The sequence below is a fragment of the Xenopus laevis genome, chromosome 1S (genome assembly GCF_017654675.1).
Source record: "Xenopus laevis strain J_2021 chromosome 1S, Xenopus_laevis_v10.1, whole genome shotgun sequence".
Taxonomy (NCBI): Eukaryota; Metazoa; Chordata; class Amphibia; order Anura; family Pipidae; genus Xenopus; species Xenopus laevis.
In genome coordinates this window covers 41,725,452-41,744,995 of record NC_054372.1, presented here as the reverse complement: position 1 = coordinate 41,744,995, position 19,544 = coordinate 41,725,452, and the positions used below count along the sequence as shown (strand labels likewise).

At 38.2% G+C, this 19,544-nt stretch overlaps 1 protein-coding gene across 8 annotated transcripts in view; it reads left to right on the top strand.

Moving 5' to 3' along the window:
* LOC108706643 (rap guanine nucleotide exchange factor 2) overlaps nt 1-19,544 on the top strand; it is a 211,349-nt gene that overhangs the window by 172,898 nt on the left and 18,907 nt on the right. For all 8 annotated transcript variants that reach the window (XM_018243232.2, XM_041579535.1, XM_041579538.1 and 5 more), the window contains 10 exons: nt 1,884-2,061; nt 5,881-6,017; nt 8,020-8,178; nt 9,251-9,403; nt 11,000-11,164; nt 13,003-13,110; nt 14,440-14,643; nt 14,844-14,952; nt 15,611-15,857; nt 19,052-19,209. In XM_018243232.2, coding sequence (XP_018098721.1) covers nt 1,884-2,061; nt 5,881-6,017; nt 8,020-8,178; nt 9,251-9,403; nt 11,000-11,164; nt 13,003-13,110; nt 14,440-14,643; nt 14,844-14,952; nt 15,611-15,857; nt 19,052-19,209 — 1,618 coding nt within the window. The remainder of the gene's footprint in view (nt 1-1,883; nt 2,062-5,880; nt 6,018-8,019; nt 8,179-9,250; nt 9,404-10,999; nt 11,165-13,002; nt 13,111-14,439; nt 14,644-14,843; nt 14,953-15,610; nt 15,858-19,051; nt 19,210-19,544) is intronic.

Genomic DNA, 19,544 nt, shown 5'->3' with positions numbered 1-19,544 from the left:
TCCACTTATCAAGGTCCAGCTTTAGCCGACAAGAGTGAAGCATGTACAAAAGTTTCATAAATCAATGTTTATTACCTTGCTTCCAAATTCAACTTGTCATTGTTCCTTTACAAGGGGATGGGGGGGGAGCTTGCTCATTATTTATTTTACGAGCAGTAACAAGTTCCCGCTTGTAAAAATAAATGAGTGGCTCTGTTTTACTAATCGTTTTCCATGTTAATGCAGATTTGTAGTAGCACAGATTTTTACTGATTTGGGAATCCCCCTGCAGGTGAGTATTAACATAACTCTCATGCACTCGATTCTTTATTGGGGTCTTATTGGATAAACGTTTCTAGTTTAGTACTGCTGCTGCCTCTTTGTATCCCAGAGTTCAATTCAATACTAACAAATAGGCACGTTTAAAAGAATTCTGTCATGGAAAAACTTTTTTTTTTTTTACAAAATGTATCAGTTAATAGTGGCCCCCCAGCAGAATCCTGCATTGGAATCAATTTTTCAAATATGCAAACAGATTCCAATTCCAACATTATATTTTGAAATTTATGCAATGGTTGTACCTGTTCATAAGCTCCACATAGAGGCGATGATTCTTCTTGCCGAACGACCGATTTTAGGGAAGTCTGACCAATCCTTCGAAATTATCTTGCGGTTAGTGGGATTCGAATGATCGTACATCTTATGATTTTTCCAACGTCTGTCAGGAAATTGATCAGCCAGGTCAAAAAATCTTTGTCGGTCCCAGTGCAATCTATCAATGTTTGCAGGGCCAAGCAGGCAGCTCCCCTTTGTTTTCCTGGCAAATTGGTCTTTTTAGTTGATGTAAATTCGTACGATTGTTCCGAGAAGATCGTGGTCTCACGATGAGGATCTCGTCATCTCAGCCATGTGACTTGTGCTCTGATAAACTTCAGTCACTTTTTACTACTGCAAGTTGGAATTATATCACCCTGCTTTCTCCCAGCAGCCAATCAGATCAACGGGAAGGTAACAAGATAACAGCTCCCTGGCACCTGCATTGCTCAAATGCCCCACCTAGTAGTGGTAGATATGAGAACAGCTCCAACTCATGCTGCGGCTGCTCCAGTTGCATTGAGTAGGAGAAACAATCTGAAACCATTGTCAAGTGCTGGCTCTTTCTAAAATCACATGACCAGGTACAATGACTGAAATGGCAGCCTACACACCAATATTGCAACAAAAAAAATATGCAATATTGTTTCAAAAATAACATTTTAAATGGTAGAATGAATTATTTGTAATATGCTCCGTTATTTAGTAATTAAAACTATACATACTGTTAGCCCCAGTTTGTTGCCCCGGAGGTATATAGATATATTATTCAAGCTGCATGATGCTTATTCTAAGGTGAGACAGTTGTAACCATTAAATAATTTATCTCGAAGAGAGTCTTCCTTAGGGTAATAACACACAAGGAGATTATTCGCCCGCAATAAATCTCCTCTTCGGCAGGCAAAAAATCTCCTCCAAACTTCCCCATTATAAATAATGTAAATCACCAATGGTAAAACATATTTGTAAAACACTTTGTTTTTCCAAAGTTGCCTGAAGTTTCCTGGCAAAGCAACTTCAGGAGACTTTGGAAAAATTAGTGTCACATGTTTTACCAAGTGTCACATGTTTTCCAACTAGCAAGAGGAGATTTATCATGGGCAAATAATCTTCTCTTGTGCCATTTCCCTTAAACCCTCCTAAACCAAAGTTTTAATTTATGACAATTAAAGCTTATTTGTCCTTGGTGGCAATGAGAAGGCTGTATTTGTTACCATTTGCCAAATCCAGAAACTTCATAGTCAAGGTTCACATTCTTGTCTTGTTTTCCCTTTGTTTGTTTTGCTCATTTTTTTCTTTTTTTTCTGCAGGCCACAGAGAGTGAGCCAGGAGATATGGACCTGAGTGGGCTACCAGAGACTGCTGTAGATTCAGAAGATGATGATGATGAAGAAGATATTGAAAGAGCCTCTGACCCTTTAATGAGCAGGGACATTGTCAGAGACTGTTTGGAGAAAGATCCAATTGACAGGACTGATGACGATATTGGTAAACACAACCTAGATCAGTGCTGTCCAATTTATATGATACAGAGGGCCGGAATTTTTCTAATCTACATGGTGGAGGGCCGATAATAGAAGCCAGTGTTAGCCATTTACTGTTTTTAGACCACACCCACTTTAAACCACACCCATGTTACCACAAGACCATGTCCACATTAATAGCACACCAAAAAACCAAATGGTTTGTGCTCAGTGCAGGGATCAGGGCTGGAACTAGGGGTAGGCAGAGTAGGCGGCTGTCTAGGACGCCATCATTGAGGCGTGCACTTTTAATGGGGTTTTTTTTTTCTTTTTTTTTTTTTTTCAAGCGTTTATTTAATCATTTGTTTCAGTAATCATGGTCACTCAGTCGGTGGATCAAATTTATTTTTGGCTGCTGTTGGCACAGGTAAAGATTGGGGGCAATATGATGGCTGCTGGAGGGCTGTATGGTGGATGGCTGCTGAGCTTGCTGGTACAGGTATGGGGGGGCAGTATAATGGATGGCTACTGGCACAGGTATGGGGGGGCATTATGATGGATGGCTACTGGCACAGGTATTGGGGGGCAGTATGATGGATGGCTACTGGCACAGGTATGGGGGGCAGTATGATGGATGGCTACTGGCACAGGTATGGGGGGCAGTATGATGGATGGCTGCTTGCACAGGGGGGCTGTATTATGGATGTTTGCTGGGCTTGCTGGTACAGGTACAGGGGGCAGTAATATAAATGGAAAAATGTTGTACACTTTCTTGCTTTCTTTATTTAAAAACCATCATGGTAAGGAGGTAAATGGTAATGCAGGACAGGGGGCGCTGATTGAAACTCTTGCCTAGGGTGCCAAACTACCTTGTCCCGGCACCGGCAGGGATGCCACTCATATGTGAAAAAAGTTGTCATATTAAGACCTACCCATAAATCCATATGTCTCCTCCTCCCCTGTGTGTAATACAGTACCCCAGCATATGATTAAACACCTTAGGGGCCCCTAACAACAATTTTCAAATGTTAACAAACCCCCAGAACAAATACCAGGCTTATGTTCCATTGGGATCATAGGTCATGCAGAGTATGGCAAACACAGGGTGCAAAGAGCAGGCAAAGTGTAACACACTCAGGGAGCATAGGGAAGACAGGACAGAGCAGGAGACAGGAAAATCAGGACCAGTCTAATATGTACTACATACAATGACACAGAGCTGGTGCCCCATTAGCATTTAGCAAGGTGTTTCCCAAAACCTATACATATATATATATATATATATATATATATATATATATATATATATATATATATATATATATATATATATATATATATATATATATATATATATATATATATATATATATATATATATATATATAGAGAAGCATTGCTGTAAAAAGTATTCATCCATAGTGTGAAGAATATGCATTTTTCCCAAATCTCCTCTCCACTGTTCTTCAGACAAAGTCCCCCAATTTCTGCTTTGTGTCCACATGACAGGGAGCTTCTTCCACAGATTAAGAACCATTGATATTATGATTATCTTACTAAAATCTCTGACATAATGTTGCTCCGAAGAATAATTCTTGTAATCAAGGTAACCAACACTTGGGGCTGTTGGATTTTTATTGAATAATTGATTCCCCCTATTAACATCTAAAGCTACTTTGTCAGTGGTAAGCTTTATGGTTTTTGGGAATGGTTACTTTTAAGAGAATACAAAATTCAGTGTTTTCAAGCCATGAGCACTCATATGAACAAGCTAAGATTAACTGTGAACCAACAGGCGTGCATGTCATTTGCTGTGGGTGTGTATAAATGTTTATATAATGTGAATACTTGTGGCTGCTCCTTCTCATGGTCTCCAGAAGTTAGCAAGTGTTTTAGGCATATCCTTCTGCTTCCCCTCCTTTTTTCCGTTGATTGTTATTTCAAAGCTCGCAGCCAAATGCATCCCTTATCTCTTATTTTTTTCTCCCTCCCGTGATAATTCCTCTAATTATACACCGCCTCCACTTCATTCCATTTGATAAAAACTTCTAGATTACTGCAAAATTCATTGTTAATCAATCTTGTTTCTGACGGTAGCATTACACATTGTTGTGTTCATGTGTGCAGTGCAGGGGCTAGAGTATTTTCTAAATATATTGCAGAAAACAAAACAGTTTATGGTGAAATAGTCATTGATAGTGTTTCCTTAACTTATTTTGCTTCAGAACTCAGGGTGATAGCACCACACTGCTTATATGTCCATAAAATGAATGACTTCTAGTGTGATGGTGGTATTAGCAGTTTTCTTATTGTCTTCAGTTGTTTTAATCTCTTTGTATTTTGTTAAGCTCAGAATGCATCCAGTTTTTCAAATTATAAATTGCCCTTGACTGGCAAAGCTATTAAAATGCTGCCACTAGTAATATTACAAGTAATCGCTTGTAGGTTAGTAATATACCTGCTTCACATTCCTATTATGAGGCATTTTTGAAACCACATTATCACTCGTGCGTTCACTCATTTCTGCAAATGAAATGGCTGTGACAGTACTGCTTGTTTAAGAAAAGACATCCCCTCTGTTCTTTTCAAGCATTTTATAATATTTTTTAGCACTTAAATTAATACATTATCGGTTGCTAATTATAGTCAATACTTACATTGCAAGTGGTTTATAATATTTAATTTTTGTAGTGCTTTTTTTCTCATTGAACTTGATATTTATGCTCTTGATATGTCTTTTTCAAAATTTTTCTTTGGATTTTACTTTGTTTCGCTCTAAATTTTTACATTTAACAGAAATGTTTATTGTAAGGTCAGAAAATATTAAGTTAACACTAATTTCTTAATATTAACTAAGGCTTATTTACTTATGCAATCGCAAAGCACAAAAACAGATGCAAAGTCAGTTTATGTAATTCACATGCAAGTTGGGTTTGTGTTTTTGCTGGATTTTTTTAGTTAGCAGTGTTGAGAGGAAGCTATAATGTCACTATAAAGTCATTATATGGAAAGGGAATGTTCTGTTAACACAGTAGACTTGGGCTTTGCAACTCCTTGTATATTTCAAGAAGGTAGCAGTAAAAGAATATAAATTCATAAGCTTTTTTTCTTTGGTGGACCCAAAATTGGCATCGCCACCCCAAAAATAGGCTTGACACTAATTTAATTTAATATGAAAAGCATTATATAGACCGGTTCAAAGCAACAATATCACAACATATTTGAGCCAGCTCTGTGCTGGGCTTTGAGTACTCCAAATCAGTGAGGTAGTAGACAAACACTCTAGTCTGCTAAACAGTCACAGAAATGGTTTATTGAATATATTTCATTTCATAACTCTCTTATAATGAATGTATTTAAAGCATGTTTGAAGCTTGTTTCTCATATAGGACTGCTATATAAAACACTAGCCTGCTCGACCAAAGGACGCTGTGCTACATACAGATACAAGTTTGGGATTTATTATCTGAAAACCTGTTATGCAGAAAGTTCAGTATTACGGAAAGTTTGTCTCCCATATAGTCTCAATTTTATCCAAATAATATTTTTTTTTTATAAAAATGATTTACTTTTTCTTAATTGAAAACACTTAGAATTCTGTTCTGCAGTTGTCTACAAACTAGGTATATACTTAATCTTAAAAATCTTAAAACCCCTTCTTAAGATGCAGGAAATGAACCCACTGAAATCTTATTTTTGCATGTACACAATATTATTCACAACATTAGAGATGTATGTATTTTTATTTTTTAAATCTCTTGGGTTAGAGTTTATCCTCAATATAATTAGGGATTCTAGATGTAAGAGGCTCTCTTCTTAAATCCCCAAATTCTTCTTTCCTTAGAACAACTTCTGGAGTTCATGCACCAGCTGCCTGCATTTGCCAACATGACAATGTCTGTAAGACGAGAGCTCTGTGCAGTCATGGTGTTTGCTGTGGTCGAGCGAGCAGGAACTGTCGTACTAAATGATGGGGAGGAGGTTGGTAAAATTATTATGCATGGTGTTATGGCTAGACTTGACTTGTGTATGTTGTTCCCCCGATCTAATATAAAATAATAAATCAATTTTATTGCCCAGCATGGTACATTTTGATGTAACCTGCAGTGGCCAGGGTGATGAGATGTTTGCTAAAATCCAAGCCAGGCTTGGAGTTATTTAGCATTTTATTCAGCAGCTCTCTAGTTTGCAATTTCAGCGATGTGGTTGTTAGGGTCCAAATTACCCTAGTAGCAATGCATTGATTTGAATAAAAGACTCTCTGTTGTTACAGAGCATTTGTTTTAAGATGGTCAGTGGCCCCCTTTTGAAAGCAGAAGAAAAATGCAAATAATAAAACAAAACTATAAAAAATTGAATAATGCAGACCAATAAAAAAAGTTGCTTAAAATTGGCCATTCTATTAAATACTAGAAGTTAAATCGAAGGTGAGCCACCCTTTCATGGTGTTCCTTACCTCTGTAACACAATAAAAGTAAATATCTAGTGCAGTCTAGTGGAATTAGGGAAATTAGTGAGAGTTACAAGAACAAATACCAAAGTGCCAGTGCTCTATTATAGTTAAAAAGAAAGAAAGATAAAGAGGTATTTAGCACTTTTCATTTCATGTAATACCCAAATCATCAGATCAGGGTAGAGTAGCAAGATCATGATGGTTAGCCAAAACAATGCTGTAATGCTCTTATGGTTACTGGCAGATCACATTTTTACACCAGTAAGAAGTCCAGTAATTCCCGTAAGATCTACAACATATCTGATGCTGATTAAGCAAAATAACTAGATGGTTAGTTTGGTGCAGCAACCAGTAGACTTATCAAATCAACCTAAGAGACCAGATGGTGAAAAGATACATAGAACTTCAAGTACTTAAAGGAGGGATTCGCATTTTAAAGGGGTTGTTTGCCTTTGAGTTAACTTTTAGTATGATGCAGGAAGCAATATTGTGCAGCATTTTGCAACTGGTTTTAATTTTTTATTATTTGTGGTTTTTGAGTCATTTACCCTTTTTATTCAGAAGCTCTCCAGTTTGCAGTTTTAGCAATCTGGTTGCTAGGGTCCAAATTACACTAGCAACCATGCATTGATTTGAATGAAAATATGGAATATTAATAGGGGAGGGTCAGAACAGAAACATGACTAATAAAAAGTAGCAATAATAGCTTTAGAGAGGATTTGTTTTTTGAAAGCTAGAAAGAGTCAGGAGAAGAAGGCAAATAATTCATAAACTATAAAAAATAAATAATGAAGACCAATTGAAAAGTTGCTTAGAATTGGCCGTTCTATAACATACTAAAAGGTAACCTTAAGGTAACTAATATGTAATAGAATTACTAATTCTTAGCAACTTTTCAAGTGGTCTTCATTTTTTTTAATATACTTTTTGAATTGTTTGTCTTCTGACTCTTCCCAGCTTTTAGTTTACATGTGGCAGTTATGTGACCATAAAAGCTCACATCATGTTCAAATGGGGAAATTATGTTTTCTGAAGCTCAGCAGGCCCCCAAAAATGTTCCTCAGCACATCTCTCTGTTGCAGGTGAAGACAAAAGTATAACAAGGAATTAGAGCCTGTGGTGCTGTAGCTATATTTAAATAAAGTCACTGTAAGGGAAATGGATGATAAGAACAAAATGAGTGAGTTACAGTGAGATCCAGATACACAGCCAGGCTTAGTTCAGATACATTTAATGACTTCAACTTTCTTGCAGTCAAATCCCTTCATATTTTCTTGAATATTTTTGTTCATTTCATTTTGCCTGTGTCAGCTCCTCATGGCCTTGGGCAAGTAACGCATACGTTCCTAGGGACGGGGATTAACTGTGCATGAAATGTATGTGCCTATATCTGTGTATAATTAGAGCCACTATATAAGGAAAAAAATTGTAATTCCTAATGTGAAGCTATAGTGTGCCTTATGAACTGATATCAAATTTAAATATTTCCACTGGGATGCTAATCTGTTCTTCTCTGCCTTTGGCCTTTAGCTCGACTCCTGGTCGGTTATTTTAAATGGCTCAGTAGAAGTGACATATCCTGACGGCAGGACAGAAATACTGTGCATGGGGAACAGCTTTGGTGTGTCGCCAACCATGGAGAAGGAATACATGAAGGGAGTGATGAGAACCAAAGTGGATGACTGCCAGGTATGCAGGTGAACAGCAGGCCAAGCTGCTAGGAGAGCAGTGGGGTTACTTTGCAATCTGCAGGCAAGCTGAAACAGTCATTTACAGGACACAACAGGAACAGATTACATTTACTTCAGTTTTAAATGTCGAGGGAAAGAAAGAGACACCCAGATAGTGTAACTTTGGGACTTTACCTTTATTGTACAATACCATAAGGAAAAAGAACACCACCACCCAGCATTCTAGAGCAGGGGTCCCCAATCTTTTTTACCCATGTTAATGTTGGAGAGCAACTCAAGCATGCAAAAAGATCCTGGGGCTTCCAAATAAGGCTGTGATTGGGTATTGGTAGCCCTATGTGGACTTGCAGCCAACAGGAGGCTCTGTTTGGCAATATACATGTTTTTATTGCAACTAAAGCTTGCATTTTAGCCAGGAAATTAAAAAAAAAATAAGCACCTGCTGGGAGGCCAGTGGGTGCAACATCCTACGGATCGAAGAGCAACATGTTGCTCAAAAGCTACTGGTTGGGCATCTCTGTTCTAGAGGATGCAGTCTTGGAACAACCAGAGTGCCTGTGTGTCTTTTCCAGGCCCCTATATTTACCTATTAATAAGTAAAAGCTGATGAACTGGGTTAATTAATACAAAGTTGCATTATTATCATTAGCCATCAGTATGGTTTCCATGTAAAAAGTGCAACTAGATACTTCAGATAACATAGGGTGCATATTAATTAGATTACTTAATACCAGTTCTGAATCTTTTACTTTCTTTATAATGGCAGGACAAAACATGGTTATTAAAGGAGAACTAAACCCTAACAATGAATGCGGCTATAGTTGCCATATTTTATATACTGAACATATTGCACCAGCCTAAAGTTTCAGCTTCTCATTAGCAGCAATGATCCAGGACTTTAAACTTGTCACAGGGGGTCACCATCTTGGAAATTGTCTGTGACATTCACATGCTCCATGGGCTCTGAGCAGCTGTTGAGAAGCTAAGCTTAGGAGTCATCGCATGTGATTTATTATCTGCCTTTTTGCTGCAACTGTCTCTTATCTTCTGCTTCATGCTTATTTTTCCAGTTTGTATGCATCGCCCAGCAAGATTACTGCCGCATCCTCAACCAGGTGGAAAAGAACATGCAGAAGGTGGAAGAGGAGGGCGAGATTGTGATGGTGAAGGAGCACAGAGAGCTTGATCGCACTGGAACCAGGAAAGGTCACATTGTCATCAAGGTATTAGGAAAAAGCAAAACAACATTAAAAAAAAATAATTTGTACATAGAAATAATTGTGAAATAATTAGCCACTGGTGGATTAAACTGCAGTTTAACAGAATCTTGAAGTTTTTCTTTTTTTTCTCAATGTTTCATTGATGCCGATATATGCATTTATCCATGTACATATTTACATTTAGGCGTTATCTTTATCTCCGCCTTATACAGTACATCCACAGTCCACAAATACACTAATTCTGGGAGATAATTACCCATGCATGGTAACCATGGTGGGGAGTGAACCATGGCAATCATTATCATGTATGTATAATAGTCAACAATAGAATGGTGGATACATCAAGCATACAGATTACATGAAAGTGCAGATTACATGAATACATTGAAGATAATGATGGCCATTTTAAACACTGACTGGTTAATAAAGTGAAACCATCCTGTGTGCAATAGGGTTGTTATCTGTCTGGTTTTGAACCAGCCAGCCTCTAGAAACTGTTTGTGTCAAAACATCCTGTCTGGGTTTCAGTCGTGAGAAACCTGGACAGAAATTGGACAATTACTGCCCCCATATATAAAAACCCCTCCCCAACTCCATTTGCTTGTTTCCTGAAGTCATAAACCTGCTTTTGGTTTTGGCAAGTTGCAACTCTGCATGCAGTGCCTTTTAGCCATGGCATTTTTATTGCCTGAAAAACACCCTCGACAATTTTGTTACTCCTATGGAGTTAAATGGGAATGGTGCAGGCGTGAGTCTTTCTGTGCCTAAAAATGCTATGGTGAATGTCTTCAGGCCAAAAATCATACAGACCAGCACATCTGTACTCCATTCAATTCAGTGGGAGCTGTTGGAGATGGACAGGGGCACTTTTCAGCATGCTGAAAAGTGTAGTGTGAGACATTAACCTTACAGTGTACTGTGCTGTTTTTATGGGCTCTCTGCTTCTACTAAACTTTATCTTCAAAACTTTTTCTACTAAACTTGATCTCCCCCCGTTTTATTTCTGTAAAATGAGGGGTATAGATGAAAACAATAGAATGCTTTAGCCTTTCAGATGGATTAAGGGTCTGGCCACATGGGCAGATTCGGGGAGATTAGTCGCCAGGCGACAAATCTCCTCTTCTTCGCAGCGAATCTTCCCCGATCTTCCTTCCCCTGCCTTCCTCTAGCTAAAATGTAAATCGCCTGGGGGCAGGCACACGGATCGATTTGTTATCCAAAGTTGCCTGTAGTTTCCTCGTGAGGCGATTACGGGCGACTTCAGAAAACGAACCGTTCTGTGCCTGCCCCCAAGCGATTTACATTTTAGCCGGCGGAAGGCAGATAGGGGAGATTAGTCGCCGCAAAGAAAAGGAGATTTGTTGTCTGGCGACTAATCTCCCCGAATCTGTCCATGCGGCCAGACCCTAAAGCCTCTAGTTAGGCACGCTATGTGTTAAACATAAAAAGGGTGTAAGTGAGCAGAATCCCCCTAGTAAAGCATTCATGCATTATCCCTTACTTATTGAAAACATTCTGCCTTCAGAAACTGAAAAAAAAGATTATACAAAAAACATCCTGCCAGTTAATGCTGCTTAATAATTATTGCATTTTGTTTAGGGAACTTCGGAACGCCTAACCATGCATCTTGTGGAAGAACATTCTGTGGTTGACCCGACATATATTGAAGATTTCCTCCTCACCTACAGGACTTTTCTTTCTAGCCCTATGGAAGTGGGAAATAAGCTACTGGAGTGGTTTAATGACCCTAGTCTCAGGGACAAGGTCAGTAAAAAATAATCCCTTTGCGTGAGAGAGGATGCATTAAGTGGTATATTCCCTGCTGGTGACAGTGCCTGTATCCTTCATTCCTGATGTATTTACAGTCACTTTACACTATAGATATACATACAGTACTGTATCCAGAATTCATGTTGGCAGTTAGCCAAATCCTAGAATATTTTGGAAGATTAGAGTGAATCTGACCCCCCTTGAGGTTACAGTATGTGACTCCAAAACTCTGGTCTGAAAGTGACACCTGCTTGTTAAATCATTACATTTTTAGATATTTTTCAAAATGTCATATTTGTTTGGATTCAGTTTGGTATTCAGCCAAATGTGGAAGATTCAGTATTTAAAGGGCACCTGTTGGCAAAATATATTATCCCCAACCAAAGGTACTGGCTAATAGAGTCTTCACTCCGTTTGTGGGTAACAGTAGTTTTTTTTATTTAAAAATTGGCCTTTGCCAGCGTTAGGACACTCCTGGAGTGGAAGCTCCCAGTGCGAGCGGGCATGTCATTCAGAGCGCACTTCTGAGTCAAATGCATGCACATTATGAGCAAGTTGTGGTATTTGCTAATTATGTGCGTACCCCCAACATGGGTGCTTGAACCAGGAGCTCCCTCCCGATGAGGGTGGCCTAGCGCTGGCGGGGGGGACACTTAAACAAAAATAAAATACTGTTACCCCCAACCGGAGTGCGGGCTCTATTAGCTCACTCCTTTGGTTGGTATAATATATTTTGACAAGTGCCCTTTAACTAAATTCAAAAACCTAGTTTACACTTGTGTAAATATAGGTATATATTTTGTGTCCTTTTTGTACAAAATTGCATTTAGAAAAGATATTTGAATTCCATATTTTTCAAGTGGTTCATTAAGAACAATGTTGATATTTACAGATACACTAATGTTGTGCATATTTAAATGATTGGATGTTTAAATCAAATGAGCATGTGTATTTGTGCATGAGTATATTAGAAAATAATCTCTTATATAAGATCAGCTTGTGTTTGACCTACAATTTTCATGTACAGGTATGGGATCTCAATATACAGAAAGATCCATAGAATCCATTTTATTCAAATAATCTGAGTTTTAAAAAATGATTTCCTTTTTCTGTGTACTATTAAAACAGTAACTTGTACATGATCCAAATCCTTATTGGAAGCTGAACCAAATTGGGTTTATTTAATGTTTACATAATTTTCTAGTAGATTTAAGGTATGAAGATCCAAATAATGGAAAGATCCTTAATCTGAAAAACCCCAGGTCCCGAGCATTGTGGATAACTGATCCCATACCTGTAATTGAATAATACTGTATAGAGGATTTGTTTGCCTTTAAGTTACCATTTAGTATGTTATATAATGGACAATTTGCAGTAATGTTTAAATTTGTTTTCATTTTTCAATTATTTGCCACCAACTTCCGACTTTTTTCAGCTTTCAAATGGGGGTCACTGACCCCAGTGGTAAAAAAAAATTGTTCTTTGAGGCTACGGTTTTATTGTTCTTGTTACTTTTTATTACTAATAGGCCCTCTCAAGTTCTTCTCCCAGTCGCTCCTTTAAACCACTGCCAGGTTTGCTAGGGTAATATGGACCGTAGCAACCAGATAACTGCTGAGATTCCAAACTGGAGAGCGACTGATCAAAAAACTAAATCATTTGAAAACCACAAATAAAAAATGAAGACCAACTGCAAATTGTCCCAGAATATCAATCACTACATCATACTAAAAGTTAATTTTAAGATGCATAACCCCTTTAATCATAGCAAGTTACATAATTTTCTTATTATATGCCTACTTAACTAAATGGATTCTCCCTTTTGGTTGCAGGTTACACGAGTAGTGTTGCTATGGGTAAACAATCACTTTAATGACTTTGAAGGGGACATAGCCATGACTAGATTTTTAGAAGAATTTGAGAACAATTTGGAACGTGAGGTAACTTTTTAATTTTTATTTTACTTTCTGAAATTACACAGATATTAGGAGTTTGTGGTCCATAGAAAATCAGACGTAAGCGAAGCAGAGAAAAAGCTGATGTGCTGAATTGTTATTAGGGCTGAGCAAGAAGGAGAGGGCATTTGCCCAGAAAAGTCATTAGGTGTACTTGTAATTGTATAGAATTATATGGCAGGTCTTTTCAACTTTCTGCAGTTCCTTCTTGATGCAGTTAAAGGCCACTTCAGGTTGGAAATTGCTTATTAGATAGATTTGTCTAAAGGCAAGTTTTATTGTTGAAACTAACCTTTAGGCAAACCTACCTAATAAGCAATTTCCATTATGATGGGAAATCTATTATCTAATCCTGACCTGGCTTAGAAAGATGCATTGGTATGGAGACCTAACCCAACTTGTGTTGATTCAGGCTTTCAGACCAATGCTCAAATCATATTGGGTAACCATGCAGGCCCTGACCATCACTCTCTGTGATTTGTAAATCCTGCACTGATATCTGAAAGAATACAGATCCATTACATACAGATCAGTTAGGGAGGATGTTGTTTTTGGGACAATGTAAGACTCAATAGGCTGCTAACTTGTTGACCATATTGCTGACTAGTGTCTTCTATATATGGGGTTTTGAATCTGATTCTTCTCCCTATTATTTTTAGATAGGGATATATTACTCTTGTTATATCTATAAAATTATGTCAAGGTGCCTTTCACAACAAATAGGAAGATAATAACTCCCTGTAAATATTAGGGTAAGGGCACACGGGCAGATTCGGGCGGATTAGTCGCCCCGGCGACAAATCGCCTCTTCTTCGGGGCAACAATATCCCCGAACTGCCGGCTATAATGAAAAATCAACAGCGGGATGGCACTCGCGGCGCTTCATTTTCCGAAGTCACCTGAAGTTGCATCATGAGGAGTGCCATCCCATTGGCGATTTTTCATTATAGCCGGCGGGAAGGTAGGAGAAGGCAGTTAAGCGGAAATTGTCCCCCCGAAGAAGAGGAGCTTTGTCCCGGGGCGACTAATCTCCCTGAATCTGCCCGTGTGCCCTTACCCTTACAGTTTAGATGGCTTCAATCATAATTAAATAATGAAAATATCAGTGATACTTATATCAAATGTTGTTGTTTATTTCGTCAGTCGGTTAAGCTAAGTATCTCTTTACACAGGTATCAAAAAAATATATATAGCAGTTTAAACATGTATATTGAAAAATCAAACTTTGCTCTTCAAACCCAAGAACAACGCTTTGCATGATTAATTCATTTCTGAGTGGTTTCAAGCTATTTTATCCTCATTTACTACTTTCAGAAAATGGGTGGCCACCTAAGGCTGTTAAATATTGCATGTGCCGCCAAAGCAAAAAGAAGATTGATAACTCTAACAAAGCCCTCCCGAGAAGCCCCCTTGCCTTTTAACCTGCTGGGAGGGTCAGACAAGGGATTTGGAATCTTTGTAGACAGCGTGGATCCAGGAAGCAAAGCGGCTGAGACCGGCTTGAAACGAGGAGATCAGGTACATTAACCTTCATGCTGGTTTTCTTATTATTTTTTTGGCATTTACAGCTAAGAAAGGAATGAATATAATATACACTAAATAAATAATGGCAGTTACAATTTGTATAAAGAATGTATAAGGAACCAAGACAAATCTAACGAATTTGAATGTCACTGCTAACTTTGGTAAAAATGCTAATGATTGTTCTTTATTTTCAGATTTTGGAAGTAAATGGGCAGAACTTTGAAAACATTCAACTTACCAAGGCTTTGGAAATCCTAAGGAACAATACTGACCTGTCCCTCACTGTGAAAACAAATTTATTTGGTACTTTTGTTATTTTATAATTTACATCTTGCTCTTACTGTAAATGCTATTAAATTAGAGCATTCCCTGAACTGTAAAGAATAAAAAATAAGAGTTCTGAGTTCTGGGAAGAAGTGTTTTAACCTTCTGGCAGTTATTGGTAGTCAATACAACCAGTTTTGTATGAGTTGCCCGTTGAGGGAGCTGGTTACTGTTTATTGTATCATAAGATAAGCAAGTTCTTTTAGCAAGTCTTCTTTGGGCATGCCTATAAGGAATGAACCTGTTCACAACATGCACGATCTTGCTGCAGCTTTGTTCTGACCCAAAAAAGTTGCCCATAGACTTCAATGTATTTCTGCGAACTGGGGTATTTATACATGGAATTGCCTCTGTGCCATCCTGCTATGAGTTCTTAAGTTACATCTCATGATGGCTAGAGTAGATTGTGAGGTGACAAAGTCCGGGCAACCTGGGTAACAGTATTCATTGTGCCAGTCAGATAAGCACATTTATTTACAGTTTGGAACAACATTGGAAATAAATACACATGGACATTACATTTGCATTGTAGAGACTGGTGACCAGATATTAATTTATTATTGAAGCTCAAAGCCTAATTATGCTATTGTATGTGCTTAAGGTTGCTGCTTATAAGTTGCTTTTGTATTTTTTTAAGTGTTTAAGGAACTTATGGTCAGAATGTTAGAGGAAAAGAGAAATAGTGCCCCACACTTGCCCAAAATTGGAGACATCAAGAAAGCCAGCCGCTATTCTATTCCTGATCTTGCTGTTGACGTGGAACAAGTTATTGGACTTGACAAAGTGAGCAAAAAGGGCAAAGCCAATACTGTCGGAGGACGAAACAAGCTGAAAAAGATTCTTGACAAGACACGCATCAGTATCCTGCCTCAAAAGCCTTACAAGTAAGGAAATATGCAAATAAAGACAGTTAACCATGATTTCAAAAAAAGCAGCTCTTTTGGAAAAGGGATGTTACGTGCGAGATGTGAAAGATTTACCCACAATTTACACTCTTGACATTATTACACTGTTAAAACGATTCACTTCTTTACATTTACACATTCTACATGTTTAGGTGTTATATATTACTTTAAGTCTCTCTCAAGGCAATATTTGAAGGCGATACATTGGAGATGATCACAGTGAAGGTGACATTTAATTTTAATTAGTCCCAAAGTGAATAAAGCTGCAGTCTAGTCCGTTCCTTGGAAGCAAATCTGTTGTGTTCCATGGACAGACTTTGGTCTTGCACATGGATTCTTATTCTATGGGGTATTCTTACTTTTGCAGGAAGCTAAACATGCAACGTATTACTGTCAAATCTTGTCAGATACTGAATAGATTTGTATATGTCTGATATTATTGTTCTCTTATCCGCTAGCATTTATAATCCAGGCTGGTTGGGACCAAGCTGCATAAAGAATAAAGCAGTGATGCAACTGGGAACCAGGAAATCCATTCACAGTGTGTGCAAACAATTGCTGGCTGTCAAATAGTGTCAAGATCATTTGGTTGCCATAGACATCAGTGCTCCTTCTTGCATCCAGCTAGTAGAATCTGAATAACTGATGGCACAGCCTTCTCTGTTGTGAGCAAGGGGTTGCCTGCTAAGGATTTAGATGCTATCCTCATGAGCAGAGGAAGTGCTGTGTATCCCCAGCACCATAATTTTACTAAATTTTCATTAAAATTGTTACAAAATTTTGCTATTTAAAAATTCTATGGTTTTGTTTTCCTAGTTCCATTCTGCCTTGTGTATGCTTTTCTTTGTAAACTGATCTGGGCCTAATGCTGTGCTGTGTGGTGGGCTGATGTGTTGTAATGGGCTACAGTGTAGTGGGCTTACTTATTATACGGGGAGGCACATTTATAAACGGTTGAATTTCAAATTCATGTGAGTTTTTCAAAACTCTCATAAACTCCCATAAACTTGAAATTCGACCAATCGAAATTTATTAATAAAATCTAATTTTTCAGCTCGAGACGAACTGAATCAACCCGAAAAACTCAATTTGAATTAGAAAAACTCGATTCGAATTTAATAAACTTGATTAGAGTTTTTTTCTTTGAAAAAACGTGAATGTCAGGAAGGCTGCTAACATCACCAAATTGATCCCTGGACCTCTACTATTGACTTATACATTAATTCGGCAGGTTTTAGGTGGCGAATAGTCAAAATCGAGTTCTTAAAGGGCCAGAGATAAATCTTGAACGTTGAATTAAAACTCGAATCAAGGTTGGATAATTCACAATTCGAATTTGACCGAAAAAATAAAAAATTCTAATTAAAATTTTCACTTCGACCCTTAATAAATCTAGTCTATCAACCCAATAACTATGTGTTTGCTATAAGAAGTTAGACTTAAAGCGGTTCTCAGACAATTTTCATTCTCTCTCTCTGACTTCTTCAGATAATAAATGCAGAAGCCGCACATTTTCAGAGCATGCCTGTTACTACTTGTGCCGATTGCATATTGCAGGAGTGTTTCCTTTAATCAGATTCTCTTTAATGACTATGAGTAAGCTGAGGCTCATTTCCATTACAAAGAGAACACGCCCTTCCACTATTCCCGGCAACTTTGTATCCCAAAGCAATTACACAGTTCATTGTGCTCTAGGAACCTTTTCAATAGCACGTCCATACAGTGGTCTTCAAAGGGGTTTGGGACTGGGCTTCCTGAGAGCGGACGTGAGACACTCCTTTTCGCAGTTTATTCCCAGGCAACAAAGCTGACAATTTGAGATGTGCAAACCCACAACTTTGCTCTTAATGTGCAAGGATGTAGGGTTACCTTCCTGATTATACATCCTGTTGAATTCACTCCCGATAGTGCTACTAGTTAAGTTTGGGCATGAAGTTTTTAGTCTTCCATCTGATGTAATGTAGCATAGAAAAAAGCACTAGCAGCTTTGTGTAATTAGATGCAGTGTCAAGGGGCTTATTAATGTAGCCTCAAAGCTGCTTTTTTTATCTGCTTTTTGGCTTGTGGAAATGAGTTCTACAGAACATTGTTTTTCTTTATTGCCCATTTGTAATGATTTCAGATGGTTCTTTTGTCTCTCTCTCTTTCTCTCTGACATTAATGTGTGGTTGTTAGTATAAATTCTAAGACCATTTACACCTGACATGAGCATTGTGAGTGGGTGGTCACATTGTGAGTGGGTGGTCACACTCCTACACACAGGCAGGCAATACTTACAGTGTCGGACTGGCCCACAGGGATACCCGGAAAACTCCCGATGGGCCCAGGTGCTCATTCCCCAATTCTATGAGAACATATAAGTGGCTAAATAGGTGGAATACTAGATTATAGTATGTAAAGCAAAGAGACTAGGAGAATAGAGGTTGAATGAGGAAAGGAAGAAAATAGTACTGAGAGTGAGCCCCTGGTCTATGGTTCATTGGTGGGCCCCTGGTCTAAGGTTTTTGGGTGGGCCCCTAGTGTCCCAGTCCGACACTGAATACTAGCTCTTCTTGAGAGAGAAGCAAACCTTTTGTGTTCTAACTAGCTCTCCTTTACCTTTCTACTGGCTAGTTGGGTGTCTTGTTTTTGCTTCAGCTTTTGCAGAGCTTGTTACACCTAAAGAAAAAAACATGGTATCTAAGAAATATACTTATTCTGTATATCCCCAATTGCCAAAGTACTGTATTTTTATTACAGAGGGTTCTTCAGCCGAGTCCACACCATTACCCTAATGTAATAGCCTTTTATAGTCTCTATTGCCAGCACTCTGTAGCGTAAGGGTAATGGTGTGGACTCGGCTAGAGTACCCGCTATAAAACAGATATTTTGGCAAGAGAGTTATGTAGAGTAAGTATATTTTAAGCCTGTCTAAACTGATGAAGCCTATATATCTATTTTTTATATAGATCTTCCCTGCTGAAGGGCTGTGGTTGCCTTGGGCTGGTACAGAAATCCAAAACATAATGTAACATTTCTAGCGACTTCTTTAGTTAAGCTTTAGTTCTCCTTTAAATAACACAGTTTATAGCAGTGGCAGAAACACATGTAATGTGACACTTGATATTGCACATGGACATTCATGTAATTCATATTTATGCATGTATATATAAATGTATTTTTTTTTCCAACAGTGATATTGGAATCGGTCAGTCTCAAGATGACAGCATTGTCGGTCTCAGACAAACAAAGCACATGCCGGCTACACTACCTGTGAGTGGGACACTATCTTCCAGCAATCCTGATTTACTGCAGTCCCATCACCGCATCCTAGACTTTACTACAACACCAGGTTGGAACCGTTTCCTCCATTATAGTGCTGTTCTCACAGGATTTGTGTTATGTACATATATGTTTTTTATGTTGTCCTATAAAAAAAACTGGCATGTATATGTGGTCAAAATGAACCTTGTGTTTGGCTCATACAACTCATATGTTGGTGGAATTCATGCCCAATACTTACTGTACTTGACATATTTGCTTGAATTTCGGGAAATACAGTGACTGTCATCTCTCTACAACCCAAGTCCTTTGACACACCAGACATTTTCTCTACCATCATATCTCTGCCAGTTGAGAAACATAGGGAGTGGGCAGGGCAAGGAAAACTGGGTTTTAACAGGGTGG